This window comes from Panthera tigris, chromosome D2 (assembly GCF_018350195.1).
Source record: "Panthera tigris isolate Pti1 chromosome D2, P.tigris_Pti1_mat1.1, whole genome shotgun sequence".
NCBI lineage: Eukaryota > Metazoa > Chordata > Mammalia > Carnivora > Felidae > Panthera > Panthera tigris.
The window spans coordinates 56769183-56793897 of record NC_056670.1 but is presented as its reverse complement, the minus strand read 5'-3'; the positions used below and the strand labels follow the sequence as shown (position 1 = coordinate 56793897).

Here is a 24715-nt window from a genome sequence, read left to right as displayed (position 1 = left end):
TCATCATGAAAAAAGCACAGATCATGACCATCTGGGAGCAAGGTATCAACAGAACTCCCTTAAGGGAATGTGTGTTCCTTCTCACTTGGGAGTAACTTTTAAAAATCTCATATCCCCTTCTGTTTCTGTTATGTGAACAGGTGGTTAATACATACACCCCAGGAAAGAAGATTTGGCTTGAAGGTGTGGTGACCACCTCAGCTGGAGGCACAAACAATCTATCAGATTCCTATGCTGCAGGATTCTTGTGAGTAACACATGCAATTTCATTCCCAGGGATTTTGAGGAAAGAAAGTGTGTTATTCTGCCTATTGGAGGGGGAGGTTCATTTCCTATTGAAAGTTCTGTATCTGTTCCTTTGTGAATGGGTTTAACCCATTCAACAAACAGTGATAAGTGACTTCCCTGGATCCTAAGACGTCAAGCACAGGCATCAGAGCAAAGATAGTAGTAACAGTAGCAGTAGTAGTGACCATAATAGTCATATGACCTTTATTTAATGTCTATAGTTCAAAACACAGTGCAGACAACATACAATTTCTCATCCATTTTTCACCATAGTCCTAGGAAATAGGTAAGAGTAAGATCGGAGGAACAGAAAGAGGAGCTAAGAAAAGGTGTGGGAGATTAGTGCCATAATAATAATAAATAATAATAATTTTAACTATATGTGTTACATGCTTTCTGAAGCGCTCTCTCTGTATCTAATAATTTAACAACCAGTGATACAGTTACTATTATTTTACAACAACCCAAAGAGATAGATGTGAGAGCTTTGACTCAAGCCCAGGCAATCTGCTTCAGAGTCAAGCCTCTTTGCCACTACCTTAGACCATCTTCCTTTCTGCTTCAAAAGCAGTGGTAGTCATGCAAAGGAACCGGTAGTTTCTGTCCCTGGGAGGATCAGGAAGGGCTTCATGGACAAAGTGGCATTTGAGTGGGACATAGAAAGATTACTCTAATTTCTATAGGTGGAGAATGGTGGTGATAGTGGAGGAGAGCATGCTAGGCAGAAGGAACATTTCCAGCAAAGGCACAGGGGAGGGGAAATGATTCGTGTGAAGAAAGCCTCAGTAGCTGCAGGGATGTAGTGAGGGTTGAGACAAGGGAGGAGTTTTCCATCAAGCATGGAAGGCCTTGAAAGCCAGGCAGAGGAAATGAAGCCTTGTTCTATACTCCGTGGCAAGCCATTGAAGATTTTGGAGGAAGGAAGAGATACCATCTGACCTGTGTTTTTAAATGTTGGCGCTGAGAATAGTATGCACAAGAGTTTGGAGAGGCAGGAGATGGGAAAGTGGATTTGAAGGCTACTGCAGTTATCTGAACGACTTAACACCAGAAGCATAAAGGGCTCTGACTGGCCTGCCAGCATCATGTTGCAGGGACAGACCCCTCAGGATCACAGACTAACCAAATGCCCTGTTCCTGTTCAATTCTAGTCCTGTGGCCCCGGTTTTTTTTTTTGTTTGTTTGTTTGTTTTTTTTTTTTTGTCTGAGCAAGGTCCTCCTAAGAAGTGAGCTCACAAAGCCCTGAGCTTTGTGTTTCACTACTAACAGCTGTTCCTAATTATACACTCGTAGTTTCCCTCCATTAAGGCTTATTTTAATACATTTATAAAAGACAAATCAAGCCAGTCAAGCAGATTGTCTTTGCAGATGGAATCCTGGCACATGCAGATGAAGATAATGAGTCAGTAAAATATATGATGATACCTTGTGTCTTCGATTCTTGTGTTCTCAGCACCTACCATTGAGTGGCACAGAGCAGTTGTTCAGTGAGCATGGTTCAAATGAATGAAATGGAATGAATCAGCATTTGATACAGTGGTTCTGAGAGTCTTCTTTCAATAATATGCTTCCCACCAGGTTTCACTGTGAGCCGTGGGGTAAGGATGAGAAGCCAGTGGCCGTTAGTACGGCAGGGAGGGGCCTCTGAGAATCAGCAGAGGAATGGCTTTTGCACAGCCATCATAGACAGACTTTGCTGCAGGGCCAGCAAGCAGCCCAGTTGTAACTGTTTTCCTGAGCATTCTTCCCTTTAGGGAATGATGTGAAATGAGAAACACCACAGCCCTTCGGAGGCGGGGGGAACTGGAAAGATATCTGAGCACCAGCCAAATATCCATAGATCTCTGTGGTCACTTTGCAATAAATCCAGATCAACAGAGTTGTTCAGGGTTAGGTTGTAGTTCAGGTATTCAGTATGTGGTTGACACAAATCAAATGAAAACTAGCTCACTTGGCTCCTGGTTCTCTCTTACCTCTTTATCACCCATTTGCTCTCACCTCTGCTGGCAGCACCCAGCCAAGTGTCCTTCGAGTCTAGTTCTCCAAGGGACATAAATTGCTTCCTGGAGGGGAGGGGGGAATTGAAGCATTCTAAGAAGCTCCAGAAGACTAGCAAGATTCCTTGGAAAAAGGCACCTTTCAGGCTTTTTTTCATATATGGCATAACTGAGAGCTTGCCAGGACACTTGAATGTTTATGCATGAAGCAGAATTCTCTGCTGCCAAGTATTCAAGGGTAGTTTTCCCAGTTAGGGCTTTATGATTCTCTGATGCACCACAGATATACCCTTGGCACACTACTGTGCCTCTAGCACCCAGTAGTGTCTGCCACCCAGTAGATATTCAATAAACTTTTGTGGAATGGAAAATAATGGCCGCAGTAGTATCCTTGGTGGGATATACCAGTCATCTTGCCACTTTTCTATACTTGTGCATGAAAGGGAGACTTGGAACACCATTTATTTCCCCTGTCAGAGTGCTTAGTATTTACAAGAGGAAGAGGAAGACAACTTAAGTACAAACCATTCCACTCTGAAGAGTACGGGGAAGGAGAGGTTCTGGCTATAGTCCTTTTGAACGCTCCAGACCAGAACGTGCATAGAGGATATGGGTTTGGAAAGGAGGATGTATATTCTTCTCTCTCACTTTAGAGTTCCTTCAAAAACTGCCCATACTAGGAAAACAACATCAACAACAAAGACAAGCCAGATTTACTAGTCAGCATTCATTTGTTGAGTATATATTTTTTGCGGATCACTGTTATAGGGTCTGCAGAGGTCACAAGTAGGAATTTATACATTTGTATAAATGAATACAGGTATTTACATACCCAGTGCTTTACAAATGACTTACATGGTCACACAAGCATTTTCGTATCTATCTTCAATGCTGAGAACAAGGTCTGGCATTTACAGCCGATTAATTAATGTTGTTGAATGAATAATGAATGAATGAACAAATGGAATATTTTAAATTCCAAAATACATTGATATCCAGCTGCGGCTAGATGTGATTATGTGTTTACTTATCATTTCATTTCTTCATTCAGCAAGCATAGGGATAGGAGGGTGAATTAGACATACTTGTTTTTATAGATAAATACTTGTTAGATATAAATCCTATTGTATTTGTGCTACATTAGTGGAAAGAGCACTGACTTAGGAGGCATCAGTCCAGAATTCACGTGATAGTTCTACCCCAGGACATTAATATGTGTCTCAGTGGCTAAAGGAAAAACCAAATGGGGTTGGTAAATTAATAAAAATAATAAAGGCAAATAGCTTAGCCATGTGATATTCCCAAAGTAATTTCAGTTCCCGGGTCACAGTGTCCCAGTCTGAACAACAACAACAACAACAACAAAAACAACAACAACAACAATAACAGTTCTATTATATAATTGTTGGATTTTCTTTTTGATTTAAAACTTTTGTTTTTGCATTTTTCTTTGTTTTGTTTTTGTAACTCTAATTATCAGTAAATATTTCTTAGTTTTTATGAGAATAAAATAATTGTCAATGTGAAACAGATTTTAAAATGCTAATAATATTCATTCATAACATAAAAATTAGCAATGTGCTTTATTCTAGTAAAGAAAAAGCTTAATTCTACAAGTCACTGGTTTGGCATTCCATATGGTTTCAAATTTGGGAAATCATAGCTATGCATAATTTGTCCCTAGTATGCTGAATGCTGATTCTCAAAGTTCCTCCAATCTAATTTTGTCCAGATCAATGTCAACTTAACAGAGTGTGAAGCACCCACATTACACTAGGAACTGAGATGAGTGTTTTGGGTACAAAGCTAAACCATTGTGTCTGTTCTCAGTTAGCTCATAACCAACTGGAAGACAGCAGAGAAGAAAGAAAGAAATTATCGTGGGCAGGCAGAGAGTATAAATAAGAGTTCTGGGAAGGTACAGAGGAAAAAGGTACTACTGTTCTGTACCAGCAGGGTTTGGAAGGAGATGGCACTTGACTTGGAGACATGTTAACAGATGGGAAGAAATTTGCCAGATAAGGTGGGTTAGAGGAGGAGAGGAAGGGAATTCTAAGCAGAAGTTAAAACATGTATGGAGACTCAGGTGAGTATGTCAAAGTATGCTCGTTTGGGGCAGCCAAGAATAGTTTTAGAGTCAGGGAATGGAATTTAGGGTGAGAGCAGAGGGGAGAAGAGGTACAGATTATAGGCTCATACACATGCTCAGGAAAGATTGTGAAATGCCTTATCTTTTATACTGGAAGACTGAAGCTCCCAGTCACATTTATCTTACATATATTCTTACAATTAGAAATTTCCATAAGTTTCAGAATTTGGAATACAGAAGAAAATTAAATGAATAAGTGAATGAGTGAACAAATTGAATGAATAAATAATAAAGGCAGAGTTAGCAGTGGGTGTTGGAAGAACCAAGAGGGAAGTACTTTTGAAGGATAGCATGCCCTGGAAAGTGGGTATTTGGCATAGTGGAATATGTGATAATGTGTGAACAATGCAGGTCCTTAATTGTGATATGTGTAATGGTAGCATACTTGAATCTCTGCATGGTTAATTATAGTGCCAAGGAAAATTATTATTTTATTGACTGTTGACAGTGATATATGAGGGATGCAAATGGCTGACCCCTTCTTGAACCAATAGGTCATAAGAGTATGTTAGAGTCCCAGGAAAGGTACATGTATGGTGATAGGGTGCAAGCAGAGGAGTTTGAGTGACAGAGAATATGGTGTGCATGCTCCTGTGATTGTGTCCCATGGCCGGGGGTAGAGGGATGATAATTAGGCTTACAAGTGGCTAGGGTATTCATTTTAGTTAGTTCATTTTTTTTTTTTAATTTTACTTCTTTATAGGAGTAAGTCATTAGCAACAAAATATTCTGTGGCCAAGGGCAATTTATTTTCCTCCTCTGGATCTCTGCTTCTTTTCCTATAAAATGAAGAGGCTGGATTTGAAAATCTCTAAGTGTCTTCCAGCTATGTACTCACTGCTTAAAATAATCTTCTCCTTTAAAGTACTAGGTAAATTTCATGGTGGGTGTTGGTGTATATGCATGTGTGTTAGCCAATCCCGACAAAGCTTGTTATATGGCACTTTTAAGATGTATTGATGTAGCATTTTTTCCTGATTTTTAGATGGTTGAACACTTTAGGAATGCTGGCCAATCAGGGTATTGACGTTGTGATACGACACTCATTTTTTGACCATGGATACAATCACCTTGTGGACCAGAATTTCAACCCATTACCAGTAAGTGTGAGATAAAGATTCCTAACTCCTTTTCCATGTGATTCAGTTGTTTTGATTATACCTTGTTCCACAATGGGAGAATTTTCCTCCTCCCTCTGTTACCTGTTAATTTCATAAATTGAACAAAAGCATTCATGTCGTTGTTCTCTTGACCCATTTCACAGACTTTTGGCTTCACTACACACATCTATATATACACACCTATGTAATATGCCTGTATGTATATACATATATACATTTATGTATGTATATGAATTTTTATATATTTATATATTTGTTTACTACCATTATTTAAACAAACCTTGTGCAGTTGAGATTCCACATCTACTTGTAGCCTGTTTGAACTCTGCTTGAGAGTGAATTTTTCCAGATTGTTTTCTTTTAATGCTAATAGGAGACATTAGTTAACGTCAGATGCAACATGTTGAAAGCAGATGGGAGCGCGTTGGCCATGATCAGATGCAGTATGAACCCATCTCTTGGGAGTGGCTTAAGTGCACTTACAGTTAGGTGTTGATCCCTATGTGATAACGAGGGGATTTGCCCAGAACACCAGCTTCTCTGGGAAAAGGAAGGCTAAAGAAGAATGGCAGGAGCAGAGAACTTAGTTTGGTTCATTCCTGTATTGAGCAATCACAGAGATCCCACTTAGTCCAGAAAGCTGCACTCATCAGAAATATTACATGGATTATCCTTTTCACAGACATCGTGGTCATGGAGAAAGGTCAGACTCCTCTCATTAGCTCACAGACTATGAGAGCTGGGGTTCCCCTTTGAGGAGATCTGGTCACATCTCCGGTAACAGAGGAACTGAGGGGCACTGGGTGGCTCAATCAGTTAAGCAGCCGACTTCGGCTCAGGTCATTATTTGAGTTCAAGCCCTATGTCAGGCTCAGTGCTGACAGCTCAGAGCCTGGAGCCTGCTTCGGATTCTGTGTCTCCCTCTCTCTTTGCCTCTCCCCGCTTTGTGCTCACGCTCTCTCTCAAGCTCTCTCAAAAATAAATAAATGAAAAACAAACGAAAAAAACAAAAACAGAGGAGCTGATAGTCCAGGTAGGAGGAGGGGAAGGGAGATGTAGAGCCAGCTCTAGAACCCATCCCTGCACCCTATCCAGTGCTCTTCCAACAGAATTAGTGCTGCCCTTGGGTTCACACTAAGCAAACCCAAGTGGAATCAGTGAGTGTCTGCCGTTTACTTCCTTCTGCCTATTTCTACCCTGTATTCCTCTCATTCTCACCCCTGCCCTGAGCCAGGAGGCCTCCAAACCCAGAACAGAGACCAGTGTGGCACCCAACAGTACCATTTTCATGTCTCCAAAGAGTCCCTCTAGATTAGAGTACTCGGTAATGATTATATCACTGATTGTACATAACTCCAGTCAAATCACAAGTATTAAAACTGATTAGCACAGTCGCTTTTGTTCGCAGGCCGGGATACCTCTCTGAAAGTGTGTGTGTTTGGGGGCAGGGTGGGGGGGCAAGCTAATGTACAGTGCAGAGGGAATTTTCAGTTTGTTTATTTGAGCTCATAAACTTGTAGAGATAAAACAAAATAATAACTAGAAAAGTCTCTATGAGGTGTCAGCATTAAACAAATATAATGTCATACAAAAATAAATATTTATTGACCCATCAGGCACTGGGGAGGAGATTAATAATAAATAAATGAATAAACAAATAATAGAGTACTAGAACAAGAAGACAGTATGGGCTCTTTTGGAATGCGTGTATAGGAAGGCTTCTCTGAGAAGGTGACATTTAAGGCAAGAGCCCAATGACAAGGAACCAGCCATGCGGATTTTGTAGAGGAACTTTCAGGTAGGGGAAGGGGCTAGCACAAAGGCTCCAAGGCAGGAATGGACTGGGCATGTTTGAGGAAACACAAGGACACCAGAGTGATGGGGGCCTGACAGAGAAGGGGGAGACTGGTTGGACATGAGGCCACATAGATCACATAGGGCTTTGTCAGTTAACAGGAGTTTGACTTTATTGTATGTAGTATGAAAAGCCACTGGAGGGTTTTATGCAGGGAAGCAATACAACCTAGCTTATATTTTTAAAAGATCTAGTACAATTAATGCATCAGCTGTTATTTGTAGTTGTAATAATAATGTACAGACCACTTTCATATATGGTACCTCAACAATGCTCCATATACGCTGTCCTCCCTCTTCTCTGTCCTCCCTTCTTGCCTTTATCCCCTCCCTTCCTCATTCAGATTTCATTCACTCCTCCTGATCATGTACTACATGCTGATAATTATTCCTGGCAGAGGGCCTCTTTGATGAACCAAACAGACAAGGTTCCTGAACCCTTGGAGCTTATAAGCTAATGAAGCATAGTGAAAAATGGAAAATAAATAAACATATAAACAAGGTAATTGCACTTGGTCGTAATTGCTCTGAAGAGAGGCTGGTGAGAGAAGTAGAACTATTTATATTTATTTTGCTGAAGAGAAACTAAGGCTCTGTGAAGATATTAAGTGGCTTGTCCAAGGTCAGACAAGTACAAGGAGCTGGAGCTCTCAGAGTTTTGTAGTTAGTTCTACATCTGATTGTCTTCTCTCTTCCTTGAGGTACTCTTTGGTGTCTGTCCTGTGGTCTGCAGCCAATACTTGCTTCATTTGGGTCTGGAGATGGAAATGGGCATCTTAAGGAACTGGAGAGAAGAAAACCTTAAGCTAAAAAAAGATGGTCTTCGGGTGACTAGACAGGCTTGATTTCCAGAGTTGGACAAACCTGGATTCCATATCAGTTCTCTGTGCACCTTTGCTGGCTGTGTGTAGGTTAAAGGTGCAAGTCCTCATGGCTTTGGTTCTCCCCAAATAAGTGTTGTTGCAGGGGACTTCCTTTACAAGCCCAGCACAAGAGACCTCACTTGATAGGTGGTGGCAGCAGAGCTCACATGAGTTCATGGCAAGCTAAAGTAAGTCCCACTGATTCAGCACAACCGCTCAAGTGAGCTGGGCAGCTGTATTCCTAGAAACACCACACTCTGATAAAGTGTAAAAGCACTTAAGGTAGCAGGCTTCAGGCTTTCTTTTTATCTTTCTTTGTGCTAATAAATTCTGCACCTTATAAGTTGAGAACTTGATAGCTGGGAGAACTTGACCCTGGAAAAAATTTCCTAGGCTAGACCAGGGCACCAGTCAAACAGACCTTGCCAGCAGGCTCTGGAATGGGTAATGGAGACAGACCTGGGAGTCATACTGGTTGCCACTTCAGAGAGTTGTGCAGTTGATGACCGAACATTGCCAGTAAAAACTTGTGGATTTTATGTTGTGATTAAATCTTCAAGAGAGTTTGTTGAAAGCTTAGGGGATTCGTGAGTTGTGTTTTGATTGTCTTCCAGAAAAACCAGTATTCTCCATTCCAGTTTCTTCAAACCCAGCTCAGTGCATTTAAGGAAAAGACCTTATTAGCAAATACTGTTTTGTTTTTGTTTCTGTTTTGTTGCTGCTCTTAGATAAACTTAGAAAAAAGTGAGGATCTTGGCCTAATGGCTGCTTAGCCCATATCCCATTTTACCCCTCCACCTGCCCAGTCAACTTTGATCCCAGCTTGTAGGATTCTAGCAGCTCTGACAAGGCCATTCCAATAGTGCTGCTCCAGTCTAAGGTAAGAGAGAAGATGAGGGTGGCCCTTTAAAAAAGAAACTTGTCTTCACAAAAGATCATTTCCAGCTACATCCCATGTTCTTTATGGTTGTTCCTCTAGAAAAGTGCCAACACTCCTACTGTTGGAGATTTTCCCTCTCCTGGGAAGAGGAGAACATTTAGTTCAGCAGTGCTTCATCACCAACTCCCACCCCTTTCCCCTGACCTGCCTGCCATTGGGAAAGAGGGAATGTGTGAGTCTCCACAGCCAGTCAGCCAGTCAGGGGCTCCCTTGGGAGTAAGTGATGTTTGTGCAGAAGAGATCTGCACATTTGGTGGACATAGTCCAGACCCCACCAGCCGTGGGCATTTCTCCTACGAGAGGGTTTTGGAATTTAGCTTGTGCTTTTTTTAAGAGCTTGATTTACAGAGCTTCCAGGGAAGGGAATGGTGAATTACTAGTCAACATCTTTTTAACTCCCACGCCAGCCGAGCAAATATAATTCAATTCAAAAAACATTGACACTTCAAATGTGTCTGGCTCTGTGCTAGGTATTCTGGGGACACAGAGATAAATAAGATATGGTTCCCTCATCTGCAGAGCTAACAGTCTGGCGTGTGTTTGTGTTTGGGGGATTACAGTTTAGTCTTCTAGAATAAAACAGAAAGCTAGTTCCCACTGGACTGTGTTTTCTCTACTGGGTGTAGTGCTGGTGATAATTATATTTGCTGTCACCTTCTTTTTGCTGATTGTCACTGCTGAATAATAATATTCAGTTCAACCCAATGCACATTTACTGAGCACTTACTGTATACAGCGTTCTGTATACTAGGATATAGTCAGTGGTCATAGACTGGAATATTACTCACTAGTTTATGGTGGGATTGAGCCTATGGCTCTGGTTCCCACAGCAACATGCTCCAAGCCAAGCCTTCAGGTGTCATTTGGTTACTGGAAGGAGATTCTGAATCTTAATGGTGCCTGCCTAACTCTGCTGGTTAGCCTGTCACAGGGATGAGGTCCTAAGTGCTCCATCCTTGTTTTCCTTGAACATGTAAGACAGTGCCCCTGATGCACTGCACAGCCACGACACAGATGCAGGATTAGCTTCAGTCTGTCTCTTTCCTGAGAATGTCCAGTTACAAACCCATGTTCCATCGATGCTGGATTAATGCACAATTTCTTCTTGTAAGAACAACACCACTTACATAGGAGGCCCCATGGGGAGCAGCAGGAGCCTGGGACTATGACAGGATTCATAGGTACTGTTCTTAACTCTGCCATTAATTAGCTGTGTATTTTTGGTACCAGTTTTTTCATCACTTAAATTGCAATAAAAAATGTCTTTTCTATCTAGCTCCAAAAGATACTGTTATGTTCCTTGAGAAAATTAGATAGGACAATAGGATTCTGATTATAGGATTCTGATTTCATATATATTTATACACATAGAAAATTACTGGAATCTCTTCATATATCTAAAAGTGGTTTTGTTTGGGTAGTGGGATTATAGACAGTTTTAATTTTCTTCTTTGTGGATTTCTTTTATATGTAAAATTGCTATAGTCAGCATTATTGCTTTTTTAATCTGAAAAAAAATAAAGGCTTTAAAATTTTTTTTTTAATTTTTATTTTAGAAATAGAAAGCACATGAAGGGGAGAGAGGGGCACAGAGAGAGAGAATCTTTTTTTAAATGTTTATTTCTTTTTGTGGGAGAGAGAGAATGCAAACAGGGGAGGGGCAGAAAGGGGGACAGAGGATCCGAAGCAGGCTCCACGCTAATAGCAGCAAGCCTGATGTAGGCTCAGACTCACGAACCACGAAATCATGACCTGAGCTAAAGTCAAACATTCAACCAATTGAGCCACCCAGGTGCCCCGAGAGAGAGAGAATCTTAAGCAGGCTCCACACTCAGTGTGGAGCCCAATGTGGGGCTCGATCCCATGACCCTGGGATCATGACCTGAACTGAAATTAAGAGTCAGATGCTCAACTGACTGAGCTACCCAGACATCCCTAAGGCGTTTTTTTTTTATTTTTAGTATTTAAAAAAATTTGTTTAATGTTTATTTATTTTTGGGAAAGAGAGAGAGACAGAGTGCAAGCAGGGGAGGGGCAGAGAGAGAGAGAGAGGGAGACACAGAATCCGAAGCAGGCTCCAGGCTCTGAGCTGTCAGCACAGAGCCTGACGCAGGGCTCAAACTCACCAACCATGAGATCATGACCTGAGCCAAAGTCGGCACTTAACTGACTGCACCACCCAGGCACCCCAAGGCTATTTTTTAAAGAAAAAAATCGTGTTTTGAAAGAATTAAGTCTTTAAGTAATTAAGCAAATATTATCCCAGCCTAATTCATTTATTATTCATGATTCATTTATTCATAAACACTCATTACACTTATGCTGTATGCTAGATGCAGTGATGGGCCCTGGGGACACTGTCCTGGCCATCAAGGAGCTTAGAGTGTGGATGGAGGACAGAGGAGTCAGCAGGAACTGTGGCAGATGTACTTTAGCAGGACAGAAGAGGAACAGAAGCCAGCCTGGGTGGAGGGCAGGAATGGGACATCAAGGAAGGCTTTCTGGAGGAGACAATGCCTGAGCTGGATCTTGAAGGAGAAGGACATGTTAGCCATAGGAAGAAGAGCTTGGGGTCTGGGGAGGATCTTCCAAACAGAGGCAATAGCATGTGCAAAGGGACAGGGCATCAATTTCCCAGAGTCGTGGCAGATGGATTATGAAAAATTTCTTAGGAAAGCTTTTCCCATTGCTGTCCAGTGGCCACACAGGGTGTGTGAAAATTAAAGAATTTCAAAGCTACAGCCCTGGAGGTGGTGGGGCGGGGGAGGTACAAACCCTAGCCAAACCAGCCTGTGACCTGTTTCTTGGTATAGCTGCCTTTCTTTTTCTTTTCTTTCCCGTGGGAGCCATCAGGAAGATGAAAGAAGCAGAATGTACCTGTTTAGGGGTAGCTGTGATGTGAAACCCAATCCTCTCATTAGAGGCCCTGACAAAGACTTCTCCATGAGCAGCCTTTCTTTGTGGGGCCCTGCAGCCGCTGAGAGAAGGGCTTCCACCGCTGCGCCATCAATCACTGAGATCCAGGCTGGCTCATGTCAGTGGCCATAGCTCCCGGGCTGCATGCCCAGCAGGTGTGACTTGCTTCTTTCCTCCTCTGTGCCTCTAAACCCTGGCCTCTCAGCTCAGAGCTTGTGGCTGCCCCATCAGACCGGGCTGGCAGCTCTTCTGCCTCAACCGCTTTAAATGGAAGCCCCTCTGATTTTGAACTACCAGTCCTCATCCTTTGCTTAGTTCTCAACCTGAGCGGTGCACATGGGATGTGAGCAACACACCTGAGCACTTACACCAGCTCAGCCTGATGCAGGCTGCCTCGGGCTGGAGAAAGAGCTCTGCGTGTGAAGTCAGAAGGCACGGGCGCGGTGTGCAGCACCGTGTTTCCGGCTCTAGAAAGGGGGCCTAACTATGCTGGGGTGGGGAGTGGGGAGTATTTGAAAGCAGTACTTAAAACTATTGGCTTTGGAATCAGGCTGACCTGAGTTTCAAACCCAGCCTCACCATTTACTAGCTTCGTAACCCTCAAAAAAACATCAATCTCCCCTTGTAAAATGGGGGCAACAGAAGTGTCTGTCTCATAGCATTGCTGGAGAGGATGGGACAAGCCAATGCCTGTGTGTCTTTGACCACATAGTAAGTACTCAATAAGTGTCAGCTGCTGTTATTGTTTATAAAGTCACTTTGTGAGTGTAAAATTCTGTAAGTCATAGTGATAATTATCATTAATGACGTGACTTAGCTGTAGTGAGATAGTATTCATTTGACTATTTGTACAGATAATCTGGAAATCAACTAAAGTAATGGTAACTATCGTATGAAAAGTAGATATTTTTGCAAAAATTAAATTACAGGAAAACTAGAGAAACAAAAAAGGAAGCGTGATTCTTGCCCTTGAGAGGGATTGACTGCAAATGGTTAAAGGCAAACTAAAAATTACAATTTATTTTCCTCCCGAGAAGACGCTGCCAGCCTTTCCCAGTGAAGGCAATGAAGGCAGTAACCACACTGCAGTACCAACTCTAACACCTTCATTTGGTATTTATAAATGGCCCAATAAGCCCTGGCAACCATGATATGTCACATCAAAGTGCTAATGACAGCACATTACGTGAATCACCGAGAAGCAACAATTGAAAATCTCTCACTGCCATCAACCATTTATATTGCTCCCAGATTGCAGTTCTGAGGGATTTCAGCTACGGGAAGGCGTGCGGCAACCTAAATAAATTAGGGAGAAGAAGCAATTATAGCCGCACGGCATTTGAGCTCAGGAGCGGGTGCCATCCTCAGAGCGGCCTTCACATGATGGAGGAGCAAGGCAAGCTCTGGAAATGAGAGAAGCCGCACCTCACCTAACCTCATCAGTTCACCTAAAACACTGAGAAGGACATTGTTTAAAAATAATCTGACAAGAAAGAGAGGAATGGAGGGAGGGGGGAAGAGAAAAGGGAGAAAAAATAGAATGCTCTTTGGTGGGTTGGAAAGATTGTTTGCGACCGCCACAGTTTGACAAACTTAAGGTTATTTCTTAAGCATTCTATTGAAAACCTACGGGCACAATGAGGTCTGGTTATGACATTTAGGAACCAACAGGACTCTGATAGAAGTGACCTGAAAGCCAAAGAGAATACATTACGTTCTTTCTAAACTCAATTGTGTTGTTGTTGTTGTGTAAATAAAAGCAGGAGTCTTTTAAAATAGAGATAGAATAAATACACAGGAATTTTGTTTTTAATACCTATTTAAATATACACTGTAAATTTTTAAAAATCTGTCATTAGCTACCTCACTTTCAACTATTATCTATCTCTGATTTGGTTTTAAGCATTGAAAGGACTAAATAGAACACATCATTTTGACTCACTTTAAACTTAACTTGAGCAGGCCTGTCTTCTCCAGAATTCACTGTTCTTGTCTTGACGTCAAAATCCTTATAGCCTCCCTTCATTAGAACGGTGAATCTCAAGCCTACGCACATTACAGTCGCCTAGGGGGCTTTTAAAAAATACCTGTGCTTAGGCACCACCACCAGGGATTCTGATTCACTTGGTCTGTAGAGGATACCAGGTGTTGGTATTTTTTAAAGCTCCCCAAGTGATTCTAACATGCAGCCAGATTTGAGAACCACTGGGTTAGAAGTTTCTATTTACCCTGATTAAATAGCAATTATCTTCCCCTTTTCTCTTTTGTACTTAACTTTTGCTTCACCTATCAAGATATTAACAAAATTTTAATACTGTCTATCACAAATTCATTTGATAAATATTCATTGACTATTATTTGCCAGACACTGTTCTAGTTTCTGAGGACATAGAGATGAAGGAGAAAGGCAAGACCCTGCCCTTGTTGGAGATTACAGTCTAGTAGTGGAGACTAAAACAAGTAAAATAGCAAATAATTAATTACAAAGTTCAGAATGGTGTGTAGGAAGCAAGCAGGCTGCTCATTTGAAGAATGGGGAGAGAGGATATAGAAAACCGGAGCAGGCAGCCGGCCATTGGGGGAGCAGGTAAAGAGCGCAGCACAGGCGGGGAGAGGCTCAGCGGCACGTCAGAGGTCATGAAGTGCCTCTAAGGCCACCCTGAATCCTGGTCCACCCGTAGCCAGGCGCAGAGACAGCCAGTGAACTGCCTGGTTCAGTTTATCTCGGGCTCCCCCTATACCTGGTTCCTACTCTACACTTGGCAAACCATTTTGCTTCCAGTCTCTGTGAGAATCATGGTGGTGCCCCTACATCTGGGATCCTCAATTGAGCCTCATGCCTACTGTATTTCTCTGCCACCGACCTGGCCATCTCCACATACAGCCCAAGTCACCTCTCAACAGGCTTTGAAATGAGAATGGTGGAATAATGATACTTGCAGAAGCTGGCAGTGAACATTTAGGATTTCATCAGACTATTCTATTTTGGTGTCTGTTTAAAAACTTCAGTGATAATTTTTTATGTCCTCATGCTTAGGGTGTTGTAACATACACTAAAGCAAAGCACTGTTTCAGTTGCTCTGGGACATAAAGAATAAAGACATGTTCTTTCTCTCCATGTTTGCAATCTGTTTGGAGAGATAACACATAGAACCTTGGAGAGGTAGCTGATAGGTGATGTATGTGAAGGTCTGTCTTGTTCACTCAGTATCTCCAGAGCCAGATCTCTGGGTAGGAGACATTAGTACCGGCTGGAGGGAAAAGACTAGAAGGGATAATTGGGGAAGGCCTGTGCAACATGTCAGGAGTGGACATTAGTTACCCAAAGAATACTTGCTCCTAAGAAAGCTCCTTGCCCTGTGGTGCTAGAAAGGAAGGAGTGTCTTAGGACAGAAGGAAAAGCAGGAGTCCTAGATCTGATATCAGGTTCTGCCACCAACTCATTCATCCTGGGGCACTGGGTGCTCTGGATCCATCTCAAAAGTGGTTGTTGAATGTGACCATCTGAGGTCCCCCTTTAGCTCTGATGTTTTCTGATTCGTCTTCGAGATTTCCATACCTGTATCTTCATACAGACCTCCCAGGTGAACTTATATTATTAAAACCTTTAAAATAAAAAAGCACTATTTCACTTTTAAATCATTCAGGAAGGGATCCCTCTTTTCTTAAGTCTTTTCTTAAGACTCTTGTAGCCCTGTTATAGCAGTTATCATTTTCTTTTGTTATTAGAGTTGTTTGGTTACATTGAATTTCCTCTGTGTCAGCTTCTTGAAAACAGAAGCCACCTCTCCTACTCTCCTGTATTTATATCCCCCATAATTCCCACTCATAGGCAGTCCTTACTGAACTCTCAAGATGCTTAGTGACTGGGATTCCAGGGGCTGCAGTGCAGTGCTCAGTGATGGAAATATGGGAGGCAGGCTTTTACTGTCAGGTGTTGTGTGCACACTGGGAGACAGTAGATCTTGGTGCTTAAGAGATGGGGCTCTGGAGTCAGACAGATCTGGATGTGAATGCCAACTTTTCTGTCTACTTTCTGCATCATGTTTTGCAGATTCTTCATCTTCCATCATCTGTATGATGGGGATACTAATGGTCTGTGCCTCATGGGCTTAACAATAGTGCCTGACACTTAGTAAGTACATAATAATGTGATCATTATTACCTATTCTAAACAGATATGAAACTTATTCCTTGCAACTGGATGAAATTCTTACATCTTCGGAAAGATGGGAACATGTGGGAAACAGCCATCCCCAAAAGTAGGTTTACAAATTATAAATTACTATTTACAAATTGTAAGTAACATGAAAAATTTTAGTTACAATTATGTTAGTTGGCACATGTAGATTGTTTTAGAATCTTCAAAACCCTTTAAAACATCATTTCATATTCCATAAACCTGTATAATAATAGTTTTCTTCTTTGGCTTCTTTGACTTTATTATTTAAGGCCCACTATAAGTTTCCACAGCTTATTTCCGTCTATTAATTCATGTGGCCTTCCCAACTCCCTGATAAGGCAGGTAGGATATACCCATCCTGCTTGGCAGAGAAGAAAAATGAGGCCCAGAGAGGTCCAGCAGCTTACCCAAGGGAACACAGCAAGGTAGAGCCAGTGGTTCTGAGTTCTGTGACTCTTCACTACTATTTCATTTTATCCCTGTGGTTCTGCCACAGCTTTGTTAAGTCAAGAATTCAGGTTAATTCTATCTGCTAGCAGGCAAGGCAGATAGAAATGGCAATGAGGAAGCAGAAAGGCTGGCTTCAAGGTAAAATAAAATGATCCAGGAGATAAAACCTGGGATTTAACAGTGGCTGACTCTTGTAGATTTCCATTTTTACTGAATAATGAAATTAAAAAAAGAAAGGAATAAAATTTCAATTTCATGCAGCAGCAAGTTGGTTTCACTGTCTATATTGAATGTATTAAAAGAGCAATATAGTGCACCTTGTGGCTCAGTTGGTTGAGCGTCCGACTTCGGTTCAGGTCATGATCTCATGGTTTGCAAGTTTGAGCCCTGTGTCAGGCTCTGTGCTGATAGCTCAGAGCCTGGAGTCTGCTTTGGATTCTGTGTGTGTCTCTGTCTGCCCCTCCCCTGTTCATGCTCTGTCTCTCTCTGTCTCTCTCTCTTTCTCAAAAATAAATAAACATTAAAAAAAGAAAGAGTAATATAGAGGGTCTACCTCTCTTAAGGCAGTTACCGTTTTGCCCCATTATTATATATGTATGTGTCTACCTCCTTGATAGTGGGACCACTTTAGAACCTTTAAAACCCTAGAACCATGAGTAGTGCAGGAGCTGGACCATCCTCTAATGTTTAGCCATTTGATGATGGATAGCAGATCCAGATCCAGGAGTCAAGTAAATTGTTTGGGAGAGCCACGTTGGGACATTTGTGTTCTTATTTTTTTTAATGTTTATTTATTTACTTAGAGCACGAGCAAGGGAGGGGCAGAGAGAGGGAAAGAGAGAATCTGAAGCAGGCTCTGTACCATCAGCACAGAGCCTGACATGGGGCTCGATCCCGTGAACTACGAGATCATGAGCTGAGCCAAAATCAAGAGTCAGATGCTTAACCAACCAGGCACCCTGCATTTGTGTTCTTGAGGAAGATTCCAAGATGGCTCTGAAGGACAAAAGATCATTAATGCCCCTTCGTTAATCTTACCTCCTGGGAATTACTGCAAACGTATTGGAGGCTTTGCCATGAATATGAATTGATCCAGACCCTTGCCTTCTGGCCAAATGGAATAGGAAAGAAGGTGTTGGTGGTATCCATGACAGCATACAAAGTGCCATCAGTCCCTGCAGTGGGATTCAGGTATGGTTACAATGTCTGGAACAGCTGGGGCTGTAGGGGTAACAACTGGACTCAGTTGGTGATTATCTGCCATAAATTTCCAGGTCCTATTCCTCTGTACACACAGGGCTATAGTATTGAGAGATATTACATCTCTAATTATCCATGCTACCTTTTAGATCTTCATCAAGTTTGGGATTTCCCTTTCACCTCCTGGGACCACTCAAAATGGAATTAGTAGGTGGGTTGGGGAATGATTTACATGTCCTACTATATGTGAATATTCCCACTAAATGTCCCACTACTTCTCCACATGTGACTCTCCTCAATCAGGACAATCCCCTGTGGACATTATGAGCATTCACGGCACAAGCATGCAAAACATCAATGCCAATATATATTCAGTAGGGAATGTATGTTGGAAGCCACAACAGGACATTGAATTGGTCCCATGAGCCTTACCCACAAGGTCACTTTAGATTTATTTTCCCTACTGGGAACCTTGCCCAAATCTTATTAGTTGAATTCGAGAGCCCTCCTCCCCAACAAAATGAATAGGATAGTGACTTGGGAACTTGTATCTAACAGAGTCATGAGAGTTTGAGTTCCTTCCTCCCTGAAGTTTCTCACATACTTGAATGTATACACATGCCTCTCAGTCCCCATGGAGACAGGGAAACCTCAGTCCCACCTCTAGTCATTTTTCTTCTTAAAACAGCTGGAGTTGGGATAGAAGGGAAGGGAAGGATTGGAGCACTAAGGGAGAGAATAGCTTCCCACCAGTAAGCAAATCTTTGCATTTACATTAATTTAGGGTTTTTTTTTAAACAACAGCTTTTTGAGATAAAATTCACTTACCATACAATTCTCTTTAAAAGTGTACAGTTCAATGGTTTTTAGTGTATTCATGGAGTAGTGCAACCATCACTACTGTCTGTTTTCAAATATTACCTGAAATGGAAACCCCATACCTATTAGCAGTCACCCCTCATTCTTTACCTCCAGCCCCTGGCAACCACGACTCTACTTTCTATCTCTGTGGATTTGCCTGTTCTAGATATTTCATGTAAATGGAATCACACAATATACGGTTTTTTTGTGACTGGCTTCTTTCACTTAGCATGATGTTTTTAAAGTTCATCCATATTATAATATGTATCAATACCTTATTCCCTTCAGTTGCTGAATAATATTTCACTGTGTGGATACACCACAATTTATTGTCTATTTATCAGTTGATAGACACTAGAGCTGTTTCTACTTTTGGCCGTTGTGAAAAATACCGCTATTAAACCTTAGTGCACGTGTTTTTATGTGGCATGTTTTCATTTCTCTTGGGCATATACCTTGGAGTGGAATTGCTGAGTCATGCATTAACTTTTTGAGGAATTGCCAAACTGTTTTCCAAAGTGACTTCACCATTTTTTATTCCCACCAGCAGTGTATGATGGTTCTAGTTTCTCCATATCCTCACCAACACTTATTATTGTCTGTCTTTTGATTAGACAACACTGACTTTGAAGAATCCTAGTGGATGTGAAGTGGTATATTATGGTTTTGATTTGCATTTCTTTAATGATTACTGATGTTGAGCATCTTTTCATGTGCTTAGTGGCCATTTATGACTTTTCTTTGGAGAAATGTCTATGCAAAAGAGGGGACTATTTGTCTGTGGTCACTTTGACCCATTTAGTTGGTGTGTGAGTAGCTTTATTAGCTGCTCTTTGTCAGAAGACATAAACTTGGCAATGTAGCACACTCACTGAGAGCATGCAGCAGTAATTGGGGCTGGTGGCCAACTGCGTCTCCCAATAATCCACTTCTTGGCTTTACATGTTCTTGGCTGAACTCAAATTTACACTTGAGGGTGCTACTTTATCAGCCACTCTGATTAATCTGATTGATAGAGACTGGGACCAAATTTGTTCCATTTGTCTCATACAGTATGATGATTGATATTGTATATCAAGTTGTCTAGGCCGTGGTATCCAAATATTTATCCAAACATTATTCTAGATATTTCAGTAGAGGTGCTTTTTAGATGAGATAACATTTAAATCAGTAGACTTTGAGTGAAGTGTATTATCTTCCATAATGTGGGTGGGCCTCATCCAATCAGTTGAAGGCTTTAATAGAAACACAAGTGAACTCCTCTGAGCAAGATATAATTCTTCAGACTCTAATTTCAACATAGCTCTTCCCTGGGTCTTCAGCCTACTGGCCTACCCTATAGATTTTGGACTTGCCATATTCCACAATCAGGTGAGCCAATTACCTAAAATCAAGCTTTTGATAGAAAGACAGACACACATATACATTCTATTGGTTATTGGTTCTGTTTCTCTAGAAAACCCTAATATATATGGCATTTAATTAAAGTTGATACCAGCAAGACCTTTATAAAATAATGACCAGGGGCACCTTGGTGGCTCAGTCAGTTAAGTGTTGAACTTCAGCTCAGGTCATGATCTCGCAGTTCATGAGTTTGAGGCCTACATTGAGCTCTGTGCTGACAGTTCAGAGCCTGGAACCTGCTTCAGATTCTGTGTCTCCCTCTCTCTCTGTCCCACCCAACCCCCACTGGTAGTCTCTCTCATTAAAAAAAAATTTTTTTAATAAATAAAATAATGAGCATATTGTATTGTAATTCACCTGTTCATCTCTTTCTTCTCCTCTCCCATGATGGGAGTTGAAAGAGACTGTGAAATGTTGGGTGCACAGACTTTATTTTAGTAATCTCTGTCTTCCTTAAATGTAGTTGGCACTCAGTAAAGGTTTGTTGAATGAGAGAGGGAATGCATGTGTGAGTGCATGATTAGAATTCTATCGCCCATAGTTGCCTTCCCCAACATCTCCATCCAGCAAAAAAGTACAGCTTTCTTTGAAGGTCCATCCCACTGATCAACTCTGGAAGCTTTTCTTTAATTCTTCTAAGTGAATGTTTTCTCTCCTGCTCCTAAATCTCATTTTATCCGTATCCCTTTATGCATTTAGTAGGCATGCTGTTATCTACAAATGCTTATAGTCTTTTACAAACTTGTCATATTTCCCTTCCGAAAATGTAAGTTCCTTGAGAGTATACTGATCCTTCTACCTCCAATAGCATCCAATACACCATCAGTACCTAATAAACACTCAAAAATTGTCTGCTGAATTGGGTTGTCTCAAACCAGAGTAGGGAATCACTGGTGCAAATGTGCTAATTACCCACAGCTGGTCTTAAAGGTGTTTCTGATTATTACTTAGCAGTTCAGCTTCCCTTTAGGAAACATGGCCTTTTTGCTAATGATCACTTTAACTACCACACATCTCAGTAATGACTGGTTGCCTTTAAAATGAGCCAATAACTAGATGTTTATAGACAGCATGTATGTTAAAGACCTGTGCATAGAATACACAAAAGGTTCAGAGACCCAGTAGCATGGGTGTTGAATTGTTCCAGAAATCCTAGTTCATACACTTCATTATCATTTTCATCTTCTGAGTTACCATGAAGTGAGAGCCTACTGTATGAGAGGAACGAGGTCGTTTCATAACATGTTTCTTAATCCTTAAAACAACTGGAAATACTATCTTTAAATTACTGTTGATGAAATAGGGGTCCATAGAGTTTTGGTTATTTACCTGGAGGTCACTCACAGCCCATCTAATTTTCATATTGTGTTCATCTCTAAGCCCTTTGTAATCTATCTCAGGAATGTGTCTCAAAGCTAAGCCATCCACTGTTGTTAGTCTCTGTCATCATTTGGCACCTCTTTAGCTCTTGTCTGGATCATCATGGTGGCCTCATCATGTTTCTCCTGCTTGTACCTTCTCCTACTTCCAGTATGTCTTCCACAGTGTTAGTCAGAGTCATGGTCATGTCATCCACCTTCTTCAAAAACCTTTGTTGAATCCTTATTGCCTACATAGTGCCCTGAATTCCTAAGCATGGCATTCAAGGCTCCCCATAATTTGGACTTGCCCTACTTTTATAGTCCTGTTTCCACCCACTTACTCCCAGATTACATGTCTGCTGCTAGAATCACCTATTCATTGTTGCCTTCAGCATACCCCGTACTCTGCTCCAAAGCCCATTTCCATTGCCGCCTTTTCTGATGTCCCCAATAGGAATGTCCCACTCCAGTTCTCTTGCAGCACTTTGATTATGTCACACTTGGTTCTCACTATACAATGCTATCTATCATAGTTATAAATATATAAGTCAGTCTCTTCTTTTAGACAGTGACCCAAACTGAAGGCAAAGAATATTACCAATTTTTGTGCCTGGCACATAATAGATACATAAGGAAAGATTATTAAATTGGCTGAATTACATTGAAAAGAGCTTGAATTTGGGGTGAATAAGTGATTAGAAGCCATGCCCCACTCTGAAGCACAGTTACAGCTGCTGCCTAAAGAGACACTGATTATAAATTCTTTAATCATTCTCTACACTGTAAGACACCAACCATTCAGGCAGCTGTGTATTAACTACAATATGAACAGAATGGCATCTCAGATATATTCTGGGCTCTTTCAACTCTGAGAAGCACCTGGAAGTGGTGGTTCCATACCAACTCAAGTAAGACTTGAGAGGGGATTCAAAGAGTGAAAGAGAGGTAGCTTGCCAAATGAAATGTCTTAGAAACACCAATTTAATGACTTACATATAAATTAATCATAAACATGTGGATTAAATTTCCCCAGAAAAGGCATGTTTTGGCTCTCCATGGACCAGAAATGATTGAAAAATGATTGGAGATATTTCCTGAGCCCAAAGACGAAGAAGGAGCAGGTCTATACTTCTTTAACTGCAAATATTAGCGCAATAGATAAATTATCCAGGGGGTCTGGGGAAGTTGGAAATATGGACAGGAAATAAGAAAATGAGATTCAGCTTGAAAGTATGCTCCAGGTACATCTGGGGCAAAATAATCAGAAACAGAGAGATTTTGTTTGAGTGAGAACCTAATAAAGTTATGGAGACTAGATATTCTAGGTGATTTCTAGTTGGCATGGCTCATGTGATACAAAGCAGGTCATTCTTATTCCTGAGGATGCAATAGTCCTGGACTGTGAAATATGAGATGGTACTCATTTCCCAGAGAATGTAGACAAAGCCTTTGCTTTTGATATCAAGATTTACTGGTGAAAAAGGTTTGGCTAAAATTAGACTATAACTTTTGCAGATAACTCAAGGAAATAAGTGACCACAGATAAGACTGTGGTCTTTGAGCATAGAGTCCAGAGGCAAGATGGAGTCTGAGATCCAAAGCAAAAGAAATTGAAGCTCAAGTTCCTTTCCTAGAAAAAGACATAATCTTTATGTGAAGTCATAAATGCATTTTGGACCATTCATCTACAGGAGACCTTCCTAGAAGCATTTATTCTTCCTTGCCATTTTATTTTATTTACTCTTTTATTAATGTTTATTTATTTTTGAGAGAGAGACCACACATTCAAGGGAGGGGTAGCTGGGGGAGAATCCAAAGCGGGCTCTAGACTGACAGCAGAGAGTCCATGATGCAGGGCTCAAACTGAGGAACTGTGAGATCATGACCTGGGCTGAAGTCAGACGCTTAGTTGAGTGAGCCACCAAGGTGCCCCTCTCTCTTGCCATTTTAAAACACTTCTTGGAGCGCCTGCGTGGCTCAGTCAGTTAAGCGTCCGACTTCAGCTCAGGTCAGGATCTCTTGGCTTGTCAGTTTAAGCCCCGCATGGGGCTCTGTGCTGACAGCTCAGAGCCTGGAGCCTGCTTAGGATTCTGTATCTCCCTCTCTCTCTCTCTGCCCCTCCCCCACTTGCACTCTGTCTTTCTCTCTCTCAAAAATAAATAAACATCAAAAAAAATTTTTTTTAAAAACCCACTTCTTGAAGAGATCAGACATTCGAACAGACAAAACTAAAGCACAGTCATTATAGGCAAGTTCTGACCGTGGCAGTTGGGCCATGCAGTGTTTTACATTGAAGTAAATACCAAATGCTCTAATGTCAAGGAAATGCAAACAGGTTTCCTTTGAGTCTAGAAAAGAGTTGAGGAAAGTAACCTATTGCTTTCTAGGAGGAGGATGTCTTATAGAAGTCTGTAGGTGTCCAATGAAATGTGAAACAAATAATAATGATTAATGATGATAACAATCTCTTACATTTATATAATGCTTTGCTATTTACATCATGCTCCATGTAAATTGTCCTATAATCTTCTCAGTAACTATCAGGTAATATTACTATCTCATGTTTACAGTTGAAGAAATGAAGAACAGAAATGACAAATAATTTGCTAGCCAGTGGCAATGTCAGGAAGTCAAGTCTGGTTCTTCTGATTCAGTATTCTTCTGTATCTAAATAACTTAGTAGCTTATTGGTCCAACTTTATAGGAAAGAAGATTACTATAGCTTGTCGAAAGTCTGTTTGCATCATTCAAATTCCTTTGTGATTGGATTGATGAGATGGTCTAAGCATTTTATTACTTCATTTAATGCTCACAACAATACTGAGGTGACTTTATTATTACCCTTTTTAATTTTTTTTAAGTTTATTTATTTTGAGAGAGAGAGAGCACACATGCATGAAAGAGTGGAGGAGGAGGGGCAAAGAGAGAGGGAGAGAGAGAATCCCAAGCAGCCTCCACACCATCAGCATGGAGCCCAGTGCGGGGTAGGGGGGCTCAAACTCATGAACCATGAGATCATGACCTGAGCCGAAACCAAGAGTCAGACACTTAACCGAATGAGCCACCCAGGTGCCCCTCATTGCCCTTTTCTAAAGATAGAAACAGGTACAGAGGGATTAAGTGACTTG

General features: G+C 41.3%; 1 protein-coding gene across 2 annotated transcripts in view; it reads left to right on the top strand.

The window, feature by feature from the left end:
* Positions 1-24715, top strand: part of HPSE2 (heparanase 2 (inactive)) — a 666791-nt gene that overhangs the window by 533867 nt on the left and 108209 nt on the right. For both annotated transcript variants that reach the window (XM_042960186.1, XM_042960187.1), the window contains exons 8-9: positions 141-247; positions 5420-5534. In XM_042960186.1, coding sequence (XP_042816120.1) covers positions 141-247; positions 5420-5534 — 222 coding nt within the window. The remainder of the gene's footprint in view (positions 1-140; positions 248-5419; positions 5535-24715) is intronic.